Source organism: Ambystoma mexicanum, chromosome 5p (assembly GCF_040938575.1).
Source record: "Ambystoma mexicanum isolate Mex_15411 chromosome 5p, UKY_AmexF1_1, whole genome shotgun sequence".
NCBI lineage: Eukaryota > Metazoa > Chordata > Amphibia > Caudata > Ambystomatidae > Ambystoma > Ambystoma mexicanum.
The window spans coordinates 659,102,966-659,122,171 of record NC_090930.1 but is presented as its reverse complement, the minus strand read 5'-3'; the positions used below and the strand labels follow the sequence as shown (position 1 = coordinate 659,122,171).

The following is a 19,206-nucleotide window of genomic DNA, read 5'->3' as shown; positions in this document are numbered from 1 at the left end:
CCACTGAGGTGATGTTCGATTCATATGCTAATTGGTGGGAAGCTATGGTTAAGACGAGCTCACCAGCACTTGAAAGGACAGCCTGCGTGCTGCTAGACGTAGGTGGAAAAGTACTGACAAAGGTTAGAGTGCCAACCAATTGTAGGTGACCGCGTAATTAAGGGTCCTATAATTTCTGAAGCCAATGGGATGTTGTATATTTAGTGACGTTCATAAGTGGTCATTTTAGAGGGAGGACTTAGTTGCCCCACCTGATGATGACTAACCAATCACATATTCATGCTTTTTAGGTTAGTATGGATCGTATACTTAGATGTTCAATAAGAGCCCATCACAGTTACTCGTAGGTTTTTGTAGTTTGCCACGTAGGATGACTTTAGTAGCAATGTAGGTCAACGTCAATGATGATGAGTTTTTGATATATAAGCTCAGTATGTTATGAAACTACTTGATTAAGAGGATCGAGCGAATTCATTGATGTTTGTTGTACTCCTTGTTTTAGATAATTGATAATAAAACAGTTACCCTTTTTGCCAACTACCTGAGTCGTTTTGATTAATGATGTATGAATACAATATGCATCCCCATCCATCTCCAAGGTAATAGCTACTCATCCTAAAGGGCTGAGGTTATTCAGTTCACAATAGTCAGCAAAACCACGGATCCTGTGTTAGGAGAAAGAATCTTAAGCATTAAAACCGTTAAACGTCCTGGCATCTAGCACATGTCCACAGTGTAAGGGCGGGGAGACACTGTTTATCTTGTGATTTCTCTCCTAGGTTGTGGCCTTCTGTGATTGTGCTTCTGCGTTGTGCCCCACAGTATTTCTGCTCCTGGAGTCTGCCCCTTTGGTGACTCAGGTAAACCACAGCTATGTTTTTGACCTATGTAGTTCTTTCACACGCTAATCTTATGCACGAAAAGCATAGTATTACCATTGTAGTTTCTTCATGATTCCTTGCTCATTGCTGCCCACAATTGCCTACTGTATGTAATTTTAAAAATAATATGCACAAGCTACATGCCTGAATAACTTTCTATTTGCTGACGAAGGCTCATTTTTACTATACCAATTCCGACTTTCTGTTTTCAAGCAACTTAAATGGGATTGTAGGCCTTTGCAATTTACTATGTGCATATTCCTCAGTCATTCCACAATGCATTACCCACTGTATTTCTGCTCCTTTCTGTGATGGTTACCCCTGCATCATGCCCCAATGTGATTTTAATATAGCATTAACTTTGCTGGGGCTGGAACGGATGGAGTGCACCGGGTCATTACCCCCTGTTCCAGCCCTTGGAATGGGGAGGTTAATACAATTAGCATCCCGGGTTACCAAAGCGGTAACGCGGGGTGCTAACAAAAAGTGTTTTCATTCATTCACTGGGACGCGGCGCACGTCCCATTGAATGAATTAAAATACATAACCAAAATGGGTGCCTTATAGAAGGCGGGGCTCCGTACAGAGCCCATCTTCTATAACCTTGGCGTCGGGGAAGGGAAACTGCTGTGGCGTTCACGACCACAATCAGGTAAGTGGAGATGGAGAGGGGAGTTTGGATTTATCTACAACAACAAAAAATAATTCAAAGGATTGGAGGGGGAAAGATGGCAGCCGGTGGCGGGGGAGGCAGTCTACGGGTTCCGTGGAACGTTGACTGAGATTACAGGTTTCTGCCCGCAATCCGCCGAACCTTTTTTATTGCGACGCCCATCCCGGGTGCTAATAAGGGGTTGTACCCCACTGTATATCTACTTCCCATGGCTTTTTTTGCCCTAGGTTGTGCCACACTGTATTGCTGCTCCTGATTGTGTTTTCACTTCTAGGCTGGGTCCCCTTGTTTTTTGTTAGCTTCTACGGTATGCCCCACTGTATGCCCACTGCCCAATGCGATTTTGCTTCGGATATGTGCCTCCTAGGTAGCATATGAGCTGTTCCCACTGTGACTCGCTCCCCATTGTGCTCTGCTTAGATTGTGCCTCAATTGCAATTGAGTGGCTCTGCTCCCCACTGTTTGCAGTTCAATTATATCTGGTAGGTTGTCCCCCTCCCCCTTTATTTACAATACCTGCTGTATTTTACTCCTACATTGTGCACCATTGTTATTGTGATTTTTACCGCTCGGCGGTGCCCCCTTGGTGACTTAGGCAAGGCACTTAGGTTGTGACCCACTGTATGTTCTTCCCCCAATTTTGATCTTACTCCTATGGTGATTCCCATAGTGATTTCGCACCTATGTTGTGACACACTGTAAATTGTTTCTATACACTTGCCATGCAATATTTTATCTGTTCTCATGCTCACATAAGCTAGGCATACGTTTGGAGGTGGGCAGAACCTAGCATTGAGGTAACAGTTGGTCACAGCATACGGATGCAATTACAATGAGGTGCAGAAATGCAGTGGGGGCAAAACCTGTAATAATAAAAACACAGTGGGTAACTCTCTATGAGTAGACCAAAATAGTGTCCAACCTAGGAATAGGGCCACAGTGGGGCAGCATGGAAGTAAGGTCCCAGAAGGAACAACCTAAGATTCAAATGAAAACGAGAAGCAGAAATTCAGCATGGCACAACCTAGAAGTGAAAACACAACCTAGGAGTGCAATAGCAACTGGGATCAAAAGTACAGAAAGGGTGATGTCCCTTGCCTGAAAGGTGAGTCCTTTGGTGGGGAAAATAGGAAAGGAGCGATGTCCCCTAGAAATTGCCAAGAGACTTTGCTATTCCACCAGCTTTTTGAAGCTCATTACGCATTTGCTACCACCAGAAAACTTTAATACCGTTTCTGCTGCTTGGTCTGCTGGGATTACTGGCCAATTCCAAGTGCCGAAACGCTGGTAAATCCCCATTCCATGGAGTCCCACAGGACTCCATGGGGGTATTTGCTGGTATTACTGGCACCGGTGTTACCGGGCCGGTAATACTGGCCGTTTTTTGCCGGTAGGCTGGCGGATATACCTCCAGCTCAGAGCTGGAGGTAAATCGTTCACCCTACCGGCCGGTCTGGAAAAGTGCTGGTATACATTATTACTGGAACTTTATTTCCGGACAGGCCAACTTGTAATGAAGCCCAAAATCTTGCCAGATATATGATTGGCAGTTTATTGGGTGCAATATTGATTTATCAGACATATCCTCGGCGTGATAATGAAAGGAGGGCTGGTAGAATACATCTGCAAAAGTATCCTGGTCATAACAGTGCATGTCTTGAAAGACAGAAGCATTGCATTGGCATGGAGAGTGGGCTCTTTGCCACAGTGATGACTGCCACAGAGTCGTCAGTGATTATTACTTATGAGAAAGACCTGTTCTAATGTGTGTGCGATCACATATTTGATGGGTGAGCCATTTGACCGATTTAAGACCCATTCAAGAGGAGTAGATTAGATTAATTGCAATTTTCAAAATAATAGATCAATATTTATAAATCATGCATTCAATATCATACATTAATTATTTAGTACTACAAATTAAATATTAAAAGATCCAGTCTGCTAGACAATGCACACTGTTGAAACGTGGACACTGGGATGGCATGTTTTCTTTAATGTTTCAAGGAAGATTAAGCTTTCTTGGCATTTCAAAGATGCAGTCTCTTTCATCTGATGCCACTGTCATTTCTTACTATTAATAATGTGATATTGTAATTAAAAGTGAAAATGAAATACAAAGTTGACCTACTTTGAGGAGCATCAGGGGCAGACACAGCTATTGTACTTGGAGGGAACACTATTAACCCATTAAGTGCCAAGGACGAGTATGCTCGTATGCTCGCCCTTTTTGCATAGACTTGCATAATAGCCTGGCACTTAAGCTAATAAAGGAGACCATTTTGATTTTTTCGCAGAAGGGCCGTGAGTATAAGTCGCAGAACACATGCTGTGCAGTATAGATGGTTACTTTCCATGATCTCCTGTGTATCGCATATATACGCATGTGTACCATCATTAAAAACATGACAATGAGAGGTACACGTTGCTGGAAATTAAAACATTTAATTGCCGGAATCTACTTTAAATGGAGTGGTGGGTCTGAGTAACGGGGTACGGTTGAGTCATGCTTGTCTGGTTTTGTGTGTCCTGCCCTCAACCTGTTCCCTTGGGTCTCTAAGTGTCTTCTCCGTAGAGAGAAATCCAGAAATGCCGGCAAGACCCAAGCACATCTTGGAAATTGTTACATGAGTGAATACATGTGTTTTGTTCACCTCAGAGCCGCAATGCGGGCAGATGGTGCTTGCTGGATCGCCATTCCGAGAAGTTCCATCCTTATTACTGCACTACAGATATGCAGAAGGAAGGGCTCGTGATCAATTGTTAAAAACAAAGAATTGGGCTCCTAGAAATGGCGTTGCGGCAAAAGAGAACTATATTGAACTTGTCTCAACAGAGCTGTCATTGTCTCTTGGCTGGAAACCAGGCAATAGCTTCATGGGACCAGGGAAAACTGCAACAGCTGCCACTTCAACAGAAGCAGTGACTACTAATGGACCAAGCCTGGTGTCAGCAAACAAACTCACCCAGCAATTTGCGGTACCATTATTAGCGCCTTCCCCATTCCCATTGAGCCCTATGGGGGCTCAAATGGGTATGGGGAATGGTCCTGGTGAATGGGGAATTACCGGTCCCGCCAACCTTGGAATGAACCGGTAATTGCTCCATTCACCAGGGCGGAGTCGGAACGAGTTTGGAGGCAGCCATGGCGCTAATAGCGCCATAGCTGCCTCCAACTTCGTAATGAGGCTTGTGGGCACGGTAATCTGTACTGATGTGACCACATTGTGAAGGTTTGTTGCACCAGAAGTGAATGAAAGGGTCTGTGCCATGCAGTGCACCGTGGCTCTGCACCAGTCTGTGCCTAACTCGCAGTGTCCCCTGTGCAATGTATGTCTGAAATTTGCTCAGGGGATCAATTGCCTGTAGTGGATAGTCACCAGAATCCTATCTTAAGAAGGTACCCAACCAGTGGTGGGCTGGGAACCAAAAGCGACCCTGAAAATAATGTTCAAAGTGGCCCCATATTTCAGCAAGCCCCACCCTTCTTCTATTAGAACATTTGGAAATAAAATAGGTTACCACACAAAAGAGGCCCTGGGTGCAGAGGCCTACTGGGAAATCTCTAGAGTTCCCTACAGGCCAGTCCACACCTGTACCCAACGAAGTCTCCACATCCTTACTCAGTACCAGTCATGAATCAGAGAAACAGATGACATAGAACCATTACAAACGAGACAAGTCAGAGAAAAAGCTCCTTACAGCGAAGAGCCTTCTGGATTCTGCGGAGTTTCATCGCTGTCCGATAGGCCGAAAACTTGATATTGTTCAGGTCAGCTGTAGGACAGAAAGAAGGAAAAACAGCATTACCTTCTGCCTTGTAACCTTATAACCTCCCCACTGCCTTCCAGCAGAAAACAGTTCTTTACTGTGTCTTAGGAATCGCACAGGAGCAAAGAGGACAACAATAGCTTATGATTCGGAACGGGTGAATAAGCAATAAAAAGAGAAGAGAAAACCGTTGCCATGCTGATTTCATTTGAGCTAGTATACGCTGGTTCTAAAATACACCAATGGGAGAGAAGACAAGGGCCAAAGCCAGGAGGAAAGTGGGGTTTTGGCGGACGTAAAGAACATTAAATGGAAAGGTAAGGGACGGAAGAGGAAAGGAAAATTAAAGAAGAATAGCAATAAAAGAGTAAGAAAAGGGGAGTGAAGAGAGGTGACTAGGATAGAAAGGAAATAAATGCAATGGAGGAGAAGGGGAGAGGAGTAAGGAGGGGGAGAAAAGGAAATAAAAAAGCAAAGGGACGATGAGCTGAGGTCAGGTGAGGGGAGGTAAAATTAGGTAAGGAAAATAAGAGGCAAGAGATGGAAAGGGAATGAAGTGACAAGAGATGGAAAGGGAATGAAGCGACAAGAGATGGGAAGGGAATGAAGCGACAATAGATGGAAAGGGAAAGAAGTGGCATGAGATGGAAAGGGAATGAAGGACAAGAGATGGAAAGGGAATGAAGTGGCATGAGATGGAAAGGGAATGAAGTGGCAAGAGATGGAAAGGGAATGAAGTGGCAAGAGATGGAAAGGGAATGAAGCGACAAGAGATGGAAAGGGAATGAAGTGGCATGAGATGGAAAGGGAACGAAGTGGCAAGAGATGGAAAGGGAATGAAGTGACAAGAGATGCAAAAGGAATGAAGCGACAAGAGATGGAAAGGGAAGGAAGTGGCGAGAGATGGAAAGAGAATGAAGCGACAAGAGATGCAAAGGGAATGAAGGGGCAAGAGATGCAAAAGGAATGAAGCGACAAGAGATGGAAAGGGAATGAAGTGACAAGAGATGCAAAAGGAATGAAGCGACAAGAGATGGAAAGGGAAGAAAGTGGCGAGAGATGGAAAGAGAATGAAGCGATAAGAGATGGAAAGGGAAGGAAGTGGCGAGAGATGGAAAGGGAATGAAGCAACAAGAGATGGAAAGGGAAGGAAGTGACAAGAGATAGAAAGGGAAGGAAGTGGCGAGAGATGAAAAGGGAATGAAGCAACAAGAGATGCAAAGGGAAGGAAGTGGCGAGAGATGGAAAGGGAATGAAGTGACAAGAGATAGAAAGGGAATGAAGTGGCGAGAGATGGAAAGGGAGTGAAACGACAAGAGATGGAAAGGGAGTGAAATGGCATGAGATGGAAAGGGATCGAAGTGGCAAGAGATGGAAAGGGAATGAAGTGACAAGAGATGCAAAAGGAATGAAGCGACAAGAGATGGAAAGGGAAGGAAGTGGCGAGAGATGGAAAGAGAATGAAGCAACAAGAGATGGAAAGGGAAGGAAGTGACAAGAGATAAAAAAGGGAAGGAAGTGGCGAGAGATGAAAAGGGAATGAAGCAACAAGAGATGCAAAGGGAAGGAAGTGGCGAGAGATGGAAAGGGAATGAAGTGGCGAGAGATGGAAAGGGAATGAAACGACAAGAGATGCAAAGGGAATGAGGGGCAAGAGATGCAAAAGGAATGAAGCGACAAGAGATGGAAAGGGAATGAAGTGACAAGAGATGCAAAAGGAATGAAGCGACAAGAGATGGAAAGGCAATGAAGTGACGAGAGATGGAAAGGGAAGGAAGTGGCGAGAGATGGAAAGTGAATGAAGCGATGAGAGATGGAAAGGGAATGAAGTGACAAGAGATGGAAAGGGAAGGAAGTGACAAGAGATAGAAAGGGAAGGAAGTGGCGAGAGATGAAAAGGGAATGAAGCAACAAGAGATGCAAAGGGAAGGAAGTGGCGAGAGATGGAAAGGGAATGAAGTGACAAGAGATAGAAAGGGAATGAAGTGGCGAGAGATGGAAAGGGAATGAAACGACAAGAGATGCAAAGGGAATGAAGTGGCAAGAGATGGAAAGGGAATGAAGCGACAAGAGATGGAAAGGGAATGAAGCGACAAGAGATGGAAAGGCAATTAAGTGACAATAGATGGAAAGGGAAGGAAGGGACAGGAGATACAAAAGGGATGGAAGTGGCGAGAGATGGAAAGGGAATGAAGCAACAAGAGATGCAAAGGGAAGGAAGTGGTGAGAGATGGAAAGGCAATGAAGTGACAAGAGATAGAAAGGGAATGAAGTGGCAAGAGATGGAAAGGGAATGAAGTGGCAAGAGGTGGAAAGGGAATGAAGCGACAAGAGATGCAAAGGGAATGAAGCAACAAGAGATGGAAAGGGAAGGAAGTGGCGGGAGATGGAAAGGGAATGAAGCGGCGAGAGATGGAAAGGGAAGGAAGTGGCGAGAGATGGAAAGGGAATGAAGCGGCGAGAGATGGAAAGGGAATGAAGTGGCAAGAGATAGAAAGAGAATGAAGTGACAAGAGATGGAAAGGGAATGAAGTGACAACAGATAGAAAGGGAATGAAGCGGCAAGAGATGGAAAGGGAAGGAAGCGGCGAGAGATGGAAAGGGAATGAAATAACAAGTGATGGAAAGGGAATGAAGCGGCAAGAGATGGAAAGGGAATGAAGCGGCGAGAGAGCAAAGGGAAAGAAGTGGCAAGAGATGGAAAGGGAATGAAGCGACAAGAGATGGAAAGGGAATGAAGCAACAATAGATGGAAAGGGAAAGAAGTGGCAAGAGATGGAAAGGGAATGAAGCGACAAGTGATGGAAAGGGAAAGAAGCGACAAGAGATGGAAAGGGAAGGAATGAAGTGACAAGAGATGGAAAGGGAATGAAGTGGCAGGAGATGGAAAGGGAATGAAGCGACAAGAGATGGAAAGGGAAGGAAGTGGCGAGAGATGGAAAGGAAATTAAGTGACAAGAGATGGAAAGGGAATGAACTGACGAGAGATGGAAAGGGAAAGAAGTGGCAAGAGATGGAAAGGGGAATGAAGCAACAAGAAATGGAAAGGGAAGGAAGTGGCGAGAGATGGAAAGGGAATGAAGCGACGAGAGATGGAAAGGGAATGAAGTGACAAGAGATGGAAAGGGAATGAAGTGGCAGGAAAGGGAAGGAAGTGGCGAGAGATGGAAAGGGAATGAAATGACAAGTGATGGAAAGGGAATGAAGCGGCAAGAGATGCAAAGGGAATGAAGCGGCGAGAGAGCAAAGGGAAAGAAGTGGCAAGAGATGGAAAGGGAATGAAGCAACAAGAGATGGAAAGGGAATGAAGCAACAAGAGATGGAAAGGGAAAGAAGTGGCAAGAGATGGAAAGGGAATGAAGCGACAAGTGATGGAAAGGGAAAGAAGCGACACGAGATGGAAAGGGAAGGAATGAAGTGACAAGAGATGGAAAGGGAATGAAGTGGCAGGAGATGGAAAGGGAATGAAGCGACAAGAGATGGAAAGGGAAGGAAGTGGCGAGAGATGGAAAGGAAATTAAGTGACAAGAGATGGAAAGGGAATGAAGTGACGAGAGATGGAAAGGGAAAGAAGTGGCAAGAGATGGAAAGGGGAATGAAGCAACAAGAAATGGAAAGGGAAGGAAGTGGCGAGAGATGGAAAGGGAATGAAGCGACAAGAGATGGAAAGGGAAGGAAGTAGTGAGAGATGGAAAGGCAATGAAGTGACAAGAGATAGAAAGGGAAGGAAGTAGTGAGAGATGGAAAGGCAATGAAGTGACAAGAGATAGAAAGGGAATGAAGTGGCAAGAGATGGAAAGGGAATGAAGTGGCAAGAGGTGGAAAGGGAATGAAGCGACAAGAGATGCAAAGGGAATGAAGCAACAAGAGATGAAAAGGGAAGGAAGTGGCGGGAGATGGAAAGGGAATGAAGCGGCGAGAGAAGGAAAGGGAAGGAAGTGGCGAGAGATGGAAAGGGAATGAAGCGGCGAGAGATGGAAAGGGAATGAAGTAGCAAGAGATAGAAAGAGAATGAAGTGACAAGAGATGGAAAGGGAATGAAGTGACAAGAGATGGAAAGGGAAGGAAGTAGTGAGAGATGGAAAGGCAATGAAGTGACAAGAGATAGAAAGGGAATGAAGTGGCAAGAGATGGAAAGGGAATGAAGTGGCAAGAGGTGGAAAGGGAATGAAGCGACAAGAGATGCAAAGGGAATGAAGCAACAAGAGATGAAAAGGGAAGGAAGTGGCGGGAGATGGAAAGGGAATGAAGCGGCGAGAGATGGAAAGGGAAGGAAGTGGCGAGAGATGGAAAGGGAATGAAGCGGCGAGAGATGGAAAGGGAATGAAGTAGCAAGAGATAGAAAGAGAATGAAGTGACAAGAGATGGAAAGGGAATGAAGTGACAACAGATAGAAAGGGAATGAAGCGGCAAGAGATGGAAAGGGAAGGAAGCGGCGAGAGATGGAAAGGGAATGAAATGACAAGTGATGGAAAGGGAATGAAGCGGCAAGAGATGGAAAGGGAATGAAGCGGCGAGAGAGCAAAGGGAAAGAAGTGGCAAGAGATGGAAAGGGAATGAAGCGACAAGAGATGGAAAGGGAATGAAGCAACAAGAGATGGAAAGGGAAAGAAGTGGCAAGAGATGGAAAGGGAATGAAGCGACAAGTGATGGAAAGGGAAAGAAGCGACAAGAGATGGAAAGGGAAGGAATGAAGTGACAAGAGATGGAAAGGGAATGAAGTGGCAGGAGATGGAAAGGGAATGAAGCGACAAGAGATGGAAAGGGAAGGAAGTGGCGAGAGATGGAAAGGAAATTAAGTGACAAGAGATGGAAAGGGAATGAAGTGACGAGAGATGGAAAGGGAAAGAAGTGGCAAGAGATGGAAAGGGGAAGGAAGCAACAAGAGATGGAAAGGGAAGGAAGTGGCGAGAGATGGAAAGGGAATGAAGCGACGAGAGATGGAAAGGGAATGAAGTGACAAGAGATGGAAAGGGAATGAAGTGGCAGGAGATGGAAAGGGAAGGAAGTGGCAAGAGATGGAAAGGAAATGAAGCGACAAGAGATGGGAAGGAAGTGGCGAGAGATGGAAAGGAAATGAAGTGACAAGAGATGGAAAGGGAATGAAGTGGCAGGAGATGGAAAGGGAAGGAAGTGGCAAGAGATGGAAAGGAAATGAAGCGACAAGAGATGGAAAGGGAATGAAATGACGAGACACAGAAAGGGAATGAAGCGACAACAGATGGAAAGGGAAGGAAGTTGGCGAGAGATGGAAAGGGAATGAAGCAACGAGAGATGGAAAGGGAATGAAGTGGCAGCAGATGGAAAGGGAATGAAGTGACAACAGATGGAAAGGGAATGAAGTGACAAGAGATGGAAAGGGAAGGAAGTGACGGGAGATAGAAAGGGAATGAATCGGTGAGAGATGCAAAGGTAAGGAAGTGGCGAGAGATAGAAAGGGAATGAAGCGCCGAGAGATCGACAGGGAATGAAGTGGCAAGAGATGGAAAGGGTATGAAGCAACAAGAGATGGAAACGGAATGCAGTGACAAGAGATGGAAAGGGAAACAAGTGACAAGAGGTGGAAAGGAAATGAAGCTACAAGAGATGGAAACGGAAGGAAGTGGCGAGAGATAGAAAGGGAATGAAGTGACAAGAGATGGAAAGGGAATGAAGTGACAAGAGATAGAAAGGGAAGGAAGTGGCGAGAGATAGAAAGGGAATGAAGTGACAAGAGATGGAAAGGGAAAGAAGAGGCGATAGATGGAAAGGGAATGAAATGGCAAGAGATGGAAAGGGAATGAAGTGACAAGAGATGGAAAGGGAATGAAGCGACAAGAGATGAAAAGGGAATGAAGTGACAAGAGATAGAAAGGGAAGGAAGTGGCTGGAGATGGGAAGGAAGTGGCGAGAGATGATAAGAGTCCTTATATGGAATGCCGAAATGGGCTTAATGGCATTCAACCCACTGTTTAAGTCTCATAAACAAATGACAGGATGGATGGAAATGGCAATGCACAGGGAACTAGTCTTCCATTTTCATGATGGTCTCGTGCGTTTGCCAGGGAGAGGATGGTGGTTGAGGACCACAGTTGCATTGGGTTGCAGGAGATGGGAGGCTAAAAGGGGGTGCTGGAGGGCGGGTGAAAAAACTTGGAGGCAGGCGGCGATGGGGAGAACTGGAATAGACAACAGTTTGGCCGAGAGATCCTGGTTGGGTGCTAAGGTATTAATACATAAATAACACAACATATAATACCCTATGATATCAGGTGTCTAAACACAACCATTTAGCAAAATATAGGCTGCTTATTGTGTAATAGATAACACATGCAGTTTTTCCTAAAATATCATTTTTTAATTCATTAACAAATTCAAGCACAAGTATCAAAAAGCACATAAAAAATACATATACACGACATGGCAATATACAATGATAAAAAAGTTCATGTTCCACCTCACACAATCAAGTTGACAAATACTTGAAATCTCAAATACAGTAGCAACCCAATTTGTCTTGCTTTCTACTGTATTGACATAGCCCAACTTATATAAGTTTCTGTCCTTATTGTTGTAAATAACGGGACATTCTTCAGGGGCAGAGATTTGACTTGTGCTGTTGGTAGATCTCTTTTCGTTCCTCTACACATCAAACTCCTATATCTAAGGGTACATACTAAAAAACAAAAACACATACACATTACTAAGTGGGCATCTTGGGTTTGATTAATAAACCTAGCCAAACCCTAATCACCAATAGGGAGGACAAGTATGTAATTAATAATATACCTGAACTGTGAACTTGTAGAGATAAATGTCTTCAAGTTCGTACACAATTCCAATTCTTGTTCATCACCTTTCTAGTAGAATGGAAAGTACACTCTCATGGACCAGAACCTACAACCAATTGAAGAAACAACTACTCTCAATATTGTGCAATGATAAATATTCACCAGCTTATTAAACCACAACACCACAACTATCAGTGGATATAGATTTTAACCTCACCCATGACAATGGAGACAGAGCTCTTCGTAATGGAGAAAGGTATTTAATCCTCTCTTGAATCATATGGCGACAAATCTTCAATGGTTCAATTCCATGGATACATGCCAGACTTTTGATTTCTACAGCCCCAAGTGTATGATGAAAACAAAAGGCTCAATGAGTACAACTTCTACCAGTACTGATATGCCTATATGTATTTCAGCTCACATCAGCCCCTTACCTTAGTTAATATTGTCTAAATGTTTTCAATCGAAACAATGGCCCGTACTTGTTCAGGTGCCGTATATCTTCAAATAAAGCACTTCCGCTTTATTCTAGGCAAAACCAAAACACCAATGCCATTCGAATACCAGTAGTTCAATACAGACTCCACATTAGCCCAAACATGCTAGACAAAGTAACCCAAATGTCAACACATCGCTGGATTTAGCCACTCATACCAGCCTTCCTCTTACCTCTAACTGGTGAGACAAAGTGATTCAATACAGCGTTTGACCAAAACTTCTGTAAAAGCGTAGCAGATCCGAAAACGCGTCTGTTTGATATTACAAATGCGCGGTTATGTGCAACGTGATGATGTCATCATGTTACGCATAGCGCGATGACGTCACGCGTCATTGCGCATGCAATTGCAAACAGTATCACAGCACCAAAAATGCACAGAGAATACCCCAAATAGGATGCCAAATTAAAACCCAGAAATGTAGTAATCTTTTCAGCAGCTTACAACATATTTTCAATTTCAATTATGCATCATAAATACAATGTATTCATGTGAATGTACATAAAGCAGAATGTCACCCCTTATATCTATTGTACACATACAGTATGAGCATAATGAAAGAAATAAGACAACCTACTATGGTAAATAATGTAGGTTACAGATATTTCATAATCATTAAACTGCCCCATGATCATTTTTACATTCTTACAGGCAGAACAATTATAGAAAACTACATAGGAAATTAAAATAAAATTAATTAACTTGGAGCAGAAACTAATTTTTCTAACAAATAGCCACGTGACAGGGTTGAATGAAAATATTGAGTGGGATAATATCAAATAAACACTCTGATTACCGTGCTCCCCTCATATTGATCTTATTTGATATTATGCCACTCAATATTTTCATTAAACCCTGTCACGTGGCTATTTGTTAGAAAAATTAGTTTCTGCTCCAAGTTAATTAATTTTATTTTAATTTCTTCCTGTGTTCTCCCCTTAACCTTCTTCAAGATACACCATTCAAATTCCAAAAAGGAATGACCCATCTCATCAAAATGTTTAACTAACGGGGCTTTGTCAGTATGGTTCTTAAGACAGCTTTTGTGTTCAATCATACGTGTCTTGCCCTTCCTGTTGGTCTTACCGATGTATAACAAGGCACAGGGACATCTGATCATATAAATTACATTTTCTGTTTGACAATTTGTATGTTCCTTTAAAACCCATTCTGAATTCAAACCCTTAACTTTGTAGGAGACATTACTGAAAGTATTGACCAACACCAGAGGAGTCTTGTGCTTGTCTTTACTTTTCTTTTCAAAGAGGGCCTCACGATTATTATTAAAGGCACGCTTTGCAGACTGTTTGACAATTTTCGCAGGGTAACCTCTATCAATCAGTGTGTCCATTAATATATTAGCCCCCTCTTCATAGTCAAGACTGGTGCTACTATTGCGTTTAAGACGCAGGGCAGGTTGTCACGAACATGCTTAGCATGATGGCTCTTATAGTGGAGAAGAGCATTTCTGTCAGTACTTTTCACAAAGGGTTTTACCCAGAGCTGATTATCTCTGTGATAAATTGTTACGTCCAAATAGTTAACTTCAATTGAGCTCATAGATGCCGTGAATTTCAGATATCTGTTTTGATTGTTCAACCATGCCAGAAAAGTTTTTGCCTCATCGATCGACCCATGCCACACCACAAAGACGTTGTCAATATATCTCAACCATTGTATTATTTGGGGTCTAAATGGATTGACCCCAGAGTAAATCACTGTTTGCTCCACCATATCGACGTACAAATTGGCTACATTGGGAGCCATGGCAGCACCCATGGCCGTCCCTTCCACTTGTATGTAGAATTGCCGGAGAAATTGAAAAAAGTTGTTGACCAAAGCTGTTTCAGCACACCAAAGAATAAAAGCATTGCTCACAGGATGGTTATCTTTTCGTTGTAATAATGTCTCTTCCACTACTTCCAAGGTCGCTCTTTGAGGAATATTAGTGTACAGCGATTGGATGTCTAGGCACATCAGACTGTCTTTGGTCGAATCGAAGGGCATCCCTTCAATTTTCACAATGGCATCCCTTGTATCTTGAACATAACTTTTCATTTTCATTACAAATGGGCGAATCTAAATGTCTACAAATTTTGACAAGGGTTCAAGGATGGAATTGACACCCGACATTATGGGTCTACCCGGAGGTTTCTCTTTATTTTTATGTAGTTTAGGTAGGATGTAGAAGATAGGGATTATCGCTGTTTCCCTAGTTAAATAATCTCCTTCCTGTATACTAATTAACTGCAGGTCTACTGCTTTGTTAACTTTCTCCCTTATCATTTTGATAAGTCCAGGACTAGGATCTTGGTCAATTTTCTGATAGCTGTTGTTGTATGCTAGTAATCTGTGACATTCCTCAATGTAATATTTTTTGTTCAAAATAACAATTGCCCCTCCTTTATCAGCCTGACGGACAGCAATTTTGTCATTTCTACCCAGGTCACATAACATCGCAATTTCCTTCTGACTCAGATTAGAATTTTTAGGAATTCCTTGAGTTTCCAGTTTTTCTATGTCACGTAAGACCTTTTTTTCAAAGACCACCGATTCAGAAGAGTGCGTGTGAGAAGGGGGACAAATGTTGCCTCACAGACAAAATATTACTTTCCAGGGTTACCACACTGTGGTGATGATCCCTCCTACCAAGTGAGGACACAAGCTTTATGTTCAACCAAAGGAAGGGATACATAAATAACACAACATATAATAAGAAAAGGCTCAATGAGTATAACTTCTACCAGTACTGATGTGCCTACATGTATTTCAGCTAACATCAGCCCCTTACCTTAGTTAATATTGTCTAAATGCTTTCAATCGAAACAATGGCCCATACTTGTTCAGGTGCGGTATATCTTCAAAAAAAGCCCTTCCGCTTTATTCCAGGCAAAACCAAAACACCAATGCCATTCGAATACTTGTAGTTCAATACAGACTCCACATTAGCCCAAACATGCTAGACAAAGTAACCCAAATGTCAACACATCGCTGGATTTAGCCACTCATACCAGCCTTCCTCTTACCTCTAACTGGTGACACAAAGTGATGCAATACAACGTCTGACCAAAACCTCTGTAAAAGCGTAGCAGATCCGAAAACGCGTCCGTTTGATATTACAAATGCGCGGTTATGTGCAACGTGATGACGTCATCACATTACGCATAGCGCGATGACGTCACGCGTCATCGCGCCCGCAATTGCAAACAGTGTCACGGCACCAAAAATGCACAGAGAATACCCCAAATAGGATGCCAAAGTAAAACCCAGAAATGTAGTAATCTTTTCAGCAGCTTACAACATATTTTCAATTTCAATTATGCATCATAAATACAATGTATTCATGTAAATGTACATAAAGCAGAATGACACCCCTTATATCTATTGTACACATACAGTATGAGCATAATGAAAGAAATAAGACAACCTACTTTGGTAAATAATGTAATTTACAGATATTTTCATAATCATTAAACTGCCCCGTGATCATTTTTACATTCTTACAGGCAGAACAATTATAGAAAACTACATAGGAAATGACCAATCAGGAAGTGCAACACTCTGATTACCGTGCTCCCCTCATATTGATCTTATTTGATATTATGCCACTCAATATTTTCATTCAACCCTGTCACGTGGCTATTTGTTAGAAAAATGAGTTTCTGCTCCAAGTTAATTAATTTTCTATTAATTTCTTCCTGTGTTCTCCCCTTAACCTTCTTCAAGATACCATTCAAATTCCAAAAAGGAATGACCCATCTCATCAAAATGTTTAACTAACGGGGCTTTGTCAGTATGGTTCTTAAGACAGCTTTTGTGTTCAATCATACGTGTCTTGCACTTCCTGTTGGTTTTATCGATGTATTACAAGGCACAGGGACATCTGATCATGTAAATTACATTTTCTGTTTGACAATTTGTATGTTCCTTTAAAACCCATTCTGAATTCAAACCCAGATTTGCAGAGGTCATTTTGCATGTCAGAGGGCACATTACACAATCGCCGCAGGGGTGGTGTCCCACTACTCGAGGTAACCCCCACAGTGTACTTTGTGTGGCCACAATATTGCCAATCTTCCGTAAATCATTTTTCATTACTAAGTCACAAATGTTAGTGCTCTTTTTAAATGCCAACAGTGGAAGAGGAATGGTCATGGTCTTTTTCCAGGTCCTACAAATAATGTTCTTAACTTTGTAGGAGACATTACTGAAAGTATTGACGAACACCAGAGGAGTCTCGTGCTTGTCTTTACTTTTCTTTTCAAAGAGGTCCTCACGATTATTATTAAAGGCACGCTTTGCAGACTGTTTGACAATTTTTGCAGGGTAACCTTTATCAATCAGTCTGTCCATTAATATATTAGCCCCCTCTTCATAGTCAAGTCTGGTGCTACTATTGCGTTTAAGACGCAAAAATTGCCCAAAGGGCAGGATGTCACGAACATGCTTAGCATGATGGCTCTTATAGTGGAGAAGAGTATTTCTGTCAGTACTTTTCACAAAGGGTTTCACCCAGAGCTGATTATCTCTGTGATAAATTGTTAAGTACAAATAGTTAACTTCAATTGAGCTCATAGATGCCGTGAATTTCAGATATCTGTTTTGATTGTTCAACCATAAGTTTTTGCCTCATCGATCGACCCATGCCACACCACAAAGACGTCGTCGATATATCTCAACCATTGTATTTTTGGGGTCTAAATGGATTGACCCCAGAGTAAATCACTATTTGTTCAACCATATCGACATACAAATTGGCTAGATTGGGAGCCATGGCAGCACCCATGGCCTTCCCTTCCACTTGTATGTAGAATTGCCAGAGAAATTGAAAAAATTTGTTGACTAAAGCTGTTTCAGCACACCAAAGAATAAAGGCATTGCTCACAGGATGGTTATCTTCTCGTTGTAATAATGTCTCTTCCACTACTTCCAAGGTCGCTCTTTGAGGAATATTAGTGTACAGCGATTGGATGTCTAGACACATCAGAACGTCTTTGGTCGAATCGAAGGGCATCCCTTCAATTTTCACAATGGCATCCCTTGTATCTTGAACAAAACTTTTCATTTTCATTACAAATGGGCGAAGATACATGTCTACAAATTTTGACAAGGGTTCAAGGATGGAATTGACACCCGACACTATGGGTCTACACAGAGGTTTCTCTTTATTTTTATGTAGTTTAGGTCGGATGTAGAAGATAGGGATTCTCGCTGTTTCCCTAGTTAAATAATCTCCTTCCTATTTACTAATTAACTGCAGGTCTACTGCTTTGTCAACTTTCTCCCTTATCATTTTGATAAGTCCAGGACTAGGATCTTGGTCAATTTTCTGATAGCTGTTGTTATCTGCTAGTAATCTGTGACATTCCTCAATGTAATCTTTTTTGTTCAAAATAACAATTGCCCCTCCTTTATCAGCCTGACGGATAACAATTTTGTCATTTCTACCCAGGTCACGTAACATCGCAATTTCCTTCTGACTCAGATTAGAATTTTTAGGAATACCTTGAGTTTCCAGTTTTTCTATGTCACGTAAGACCTTTTTTTTTTAAGACCACCGATTCAGGAGAGTGCGTATGAGAAGGGGGACAAAATGTAGATGGATTTCTTAAGCCACTAAAATTTGTATGTGCCCCTGAAGATTGATCCTTAAAAAATTCTTTTAAATGCACTTTCCGCATAAAAGCATTGAATTCCAATCGGAATTCAAAGGGATTGTGATATTTGGACACTACAAAATTGAGGCCTTTATTCAAGCATTGTTCTTCATCTTTGGATAGACTCACACTGGATATGTTAACTACCAGCCCCGGTAACTCCTTGTCTGCATCCGGTCTGTTGTCCATTCTTGCCGACTGTTGCCTCTGCCTAAAAAAGGTGGGCGTCTTGACCCATTCCTTGCACCTTGATTTCCTCTTGAATTTCGATCTCTTTGCATTGAGGTGTTTGTATTTCTACCTCTATTAATGTCCGCATTGGTGTCTTCATTATCATTAGATGTTGCTCCTTCTTCACTCGAGCTGTATGAAGTGTTCCTAAATCTCACTCTTCGAATAGGTCTCTGCCCTCCCGTAGGGGCTCCAAAGTTGTAATCCTTTGTGACATAAAGGAAGGCCTTATCATGAGAGAAATTTGCTAGATCCTTTTTGAGTCTCTTGACTCTTTCTGAACTAGATTCTACCTTGAATGTTTGGATTTCTTTGAAATGGGCTTCTAATTTAGTTTTAAAGATTTCAATATCAAAATTCTTTTTCATATCGTCTTCTAATGTATTAAGGTCCACCAAGATTATTTTGGTGGTTTCCTGAGCTGTTTCAATGATCAATACCAGCCAATCTCTCCAACACTTGTTGGCTATATAGCTCCACTTTACTTTGAAATCTGCATTATCTAAAAAGAGCCTGGGTTCATTATGTACTATAAAACCCTGAGGTAGTGGTTGGTTCTTCAAATATTCCAACATGATAATGTCATGTAACTCTGTCCGTACCAGTCTCTTGCGAGTCTGTGTGAGTTCATTCCATTTATCATCCTTTCCCATGTCACAAAGTTCACTGTCTAGTCCTAAGTCTGATATGGAATTTAGAAGTTTTAAAATATAGTCTTCAGTG

The 19,206-nt window shown here is 42.4% G+C and overlaps 1 protein-coding gene across 4 annotated transcripts in view; it reads right to left on the bottom strand.

Moving 5' to 3' along the window:
• Positions 1 to 19,206, bottom strand: part of DRP2 (dystrophin related protein 2) — a 1,496,582-nt gene that overhangs the window by 258,870 nt on the left and 1,218,506 nt on the right. For all 4 annotated transcript variants that reach the window (XM_069613022.1, XM_069613021.1, XM_069613023.1 and 1 more), the window contains one exon: positions 5,257 to 5,331. In XM_069613022.1, the coding sequence (XP_069469123.1) occupies positions 5,257 to 5,331 (75 nt within the window). The remainder of the gene's footprint in view (positions 1 to 5,256; positions 5,332 to 19,206) is intronic.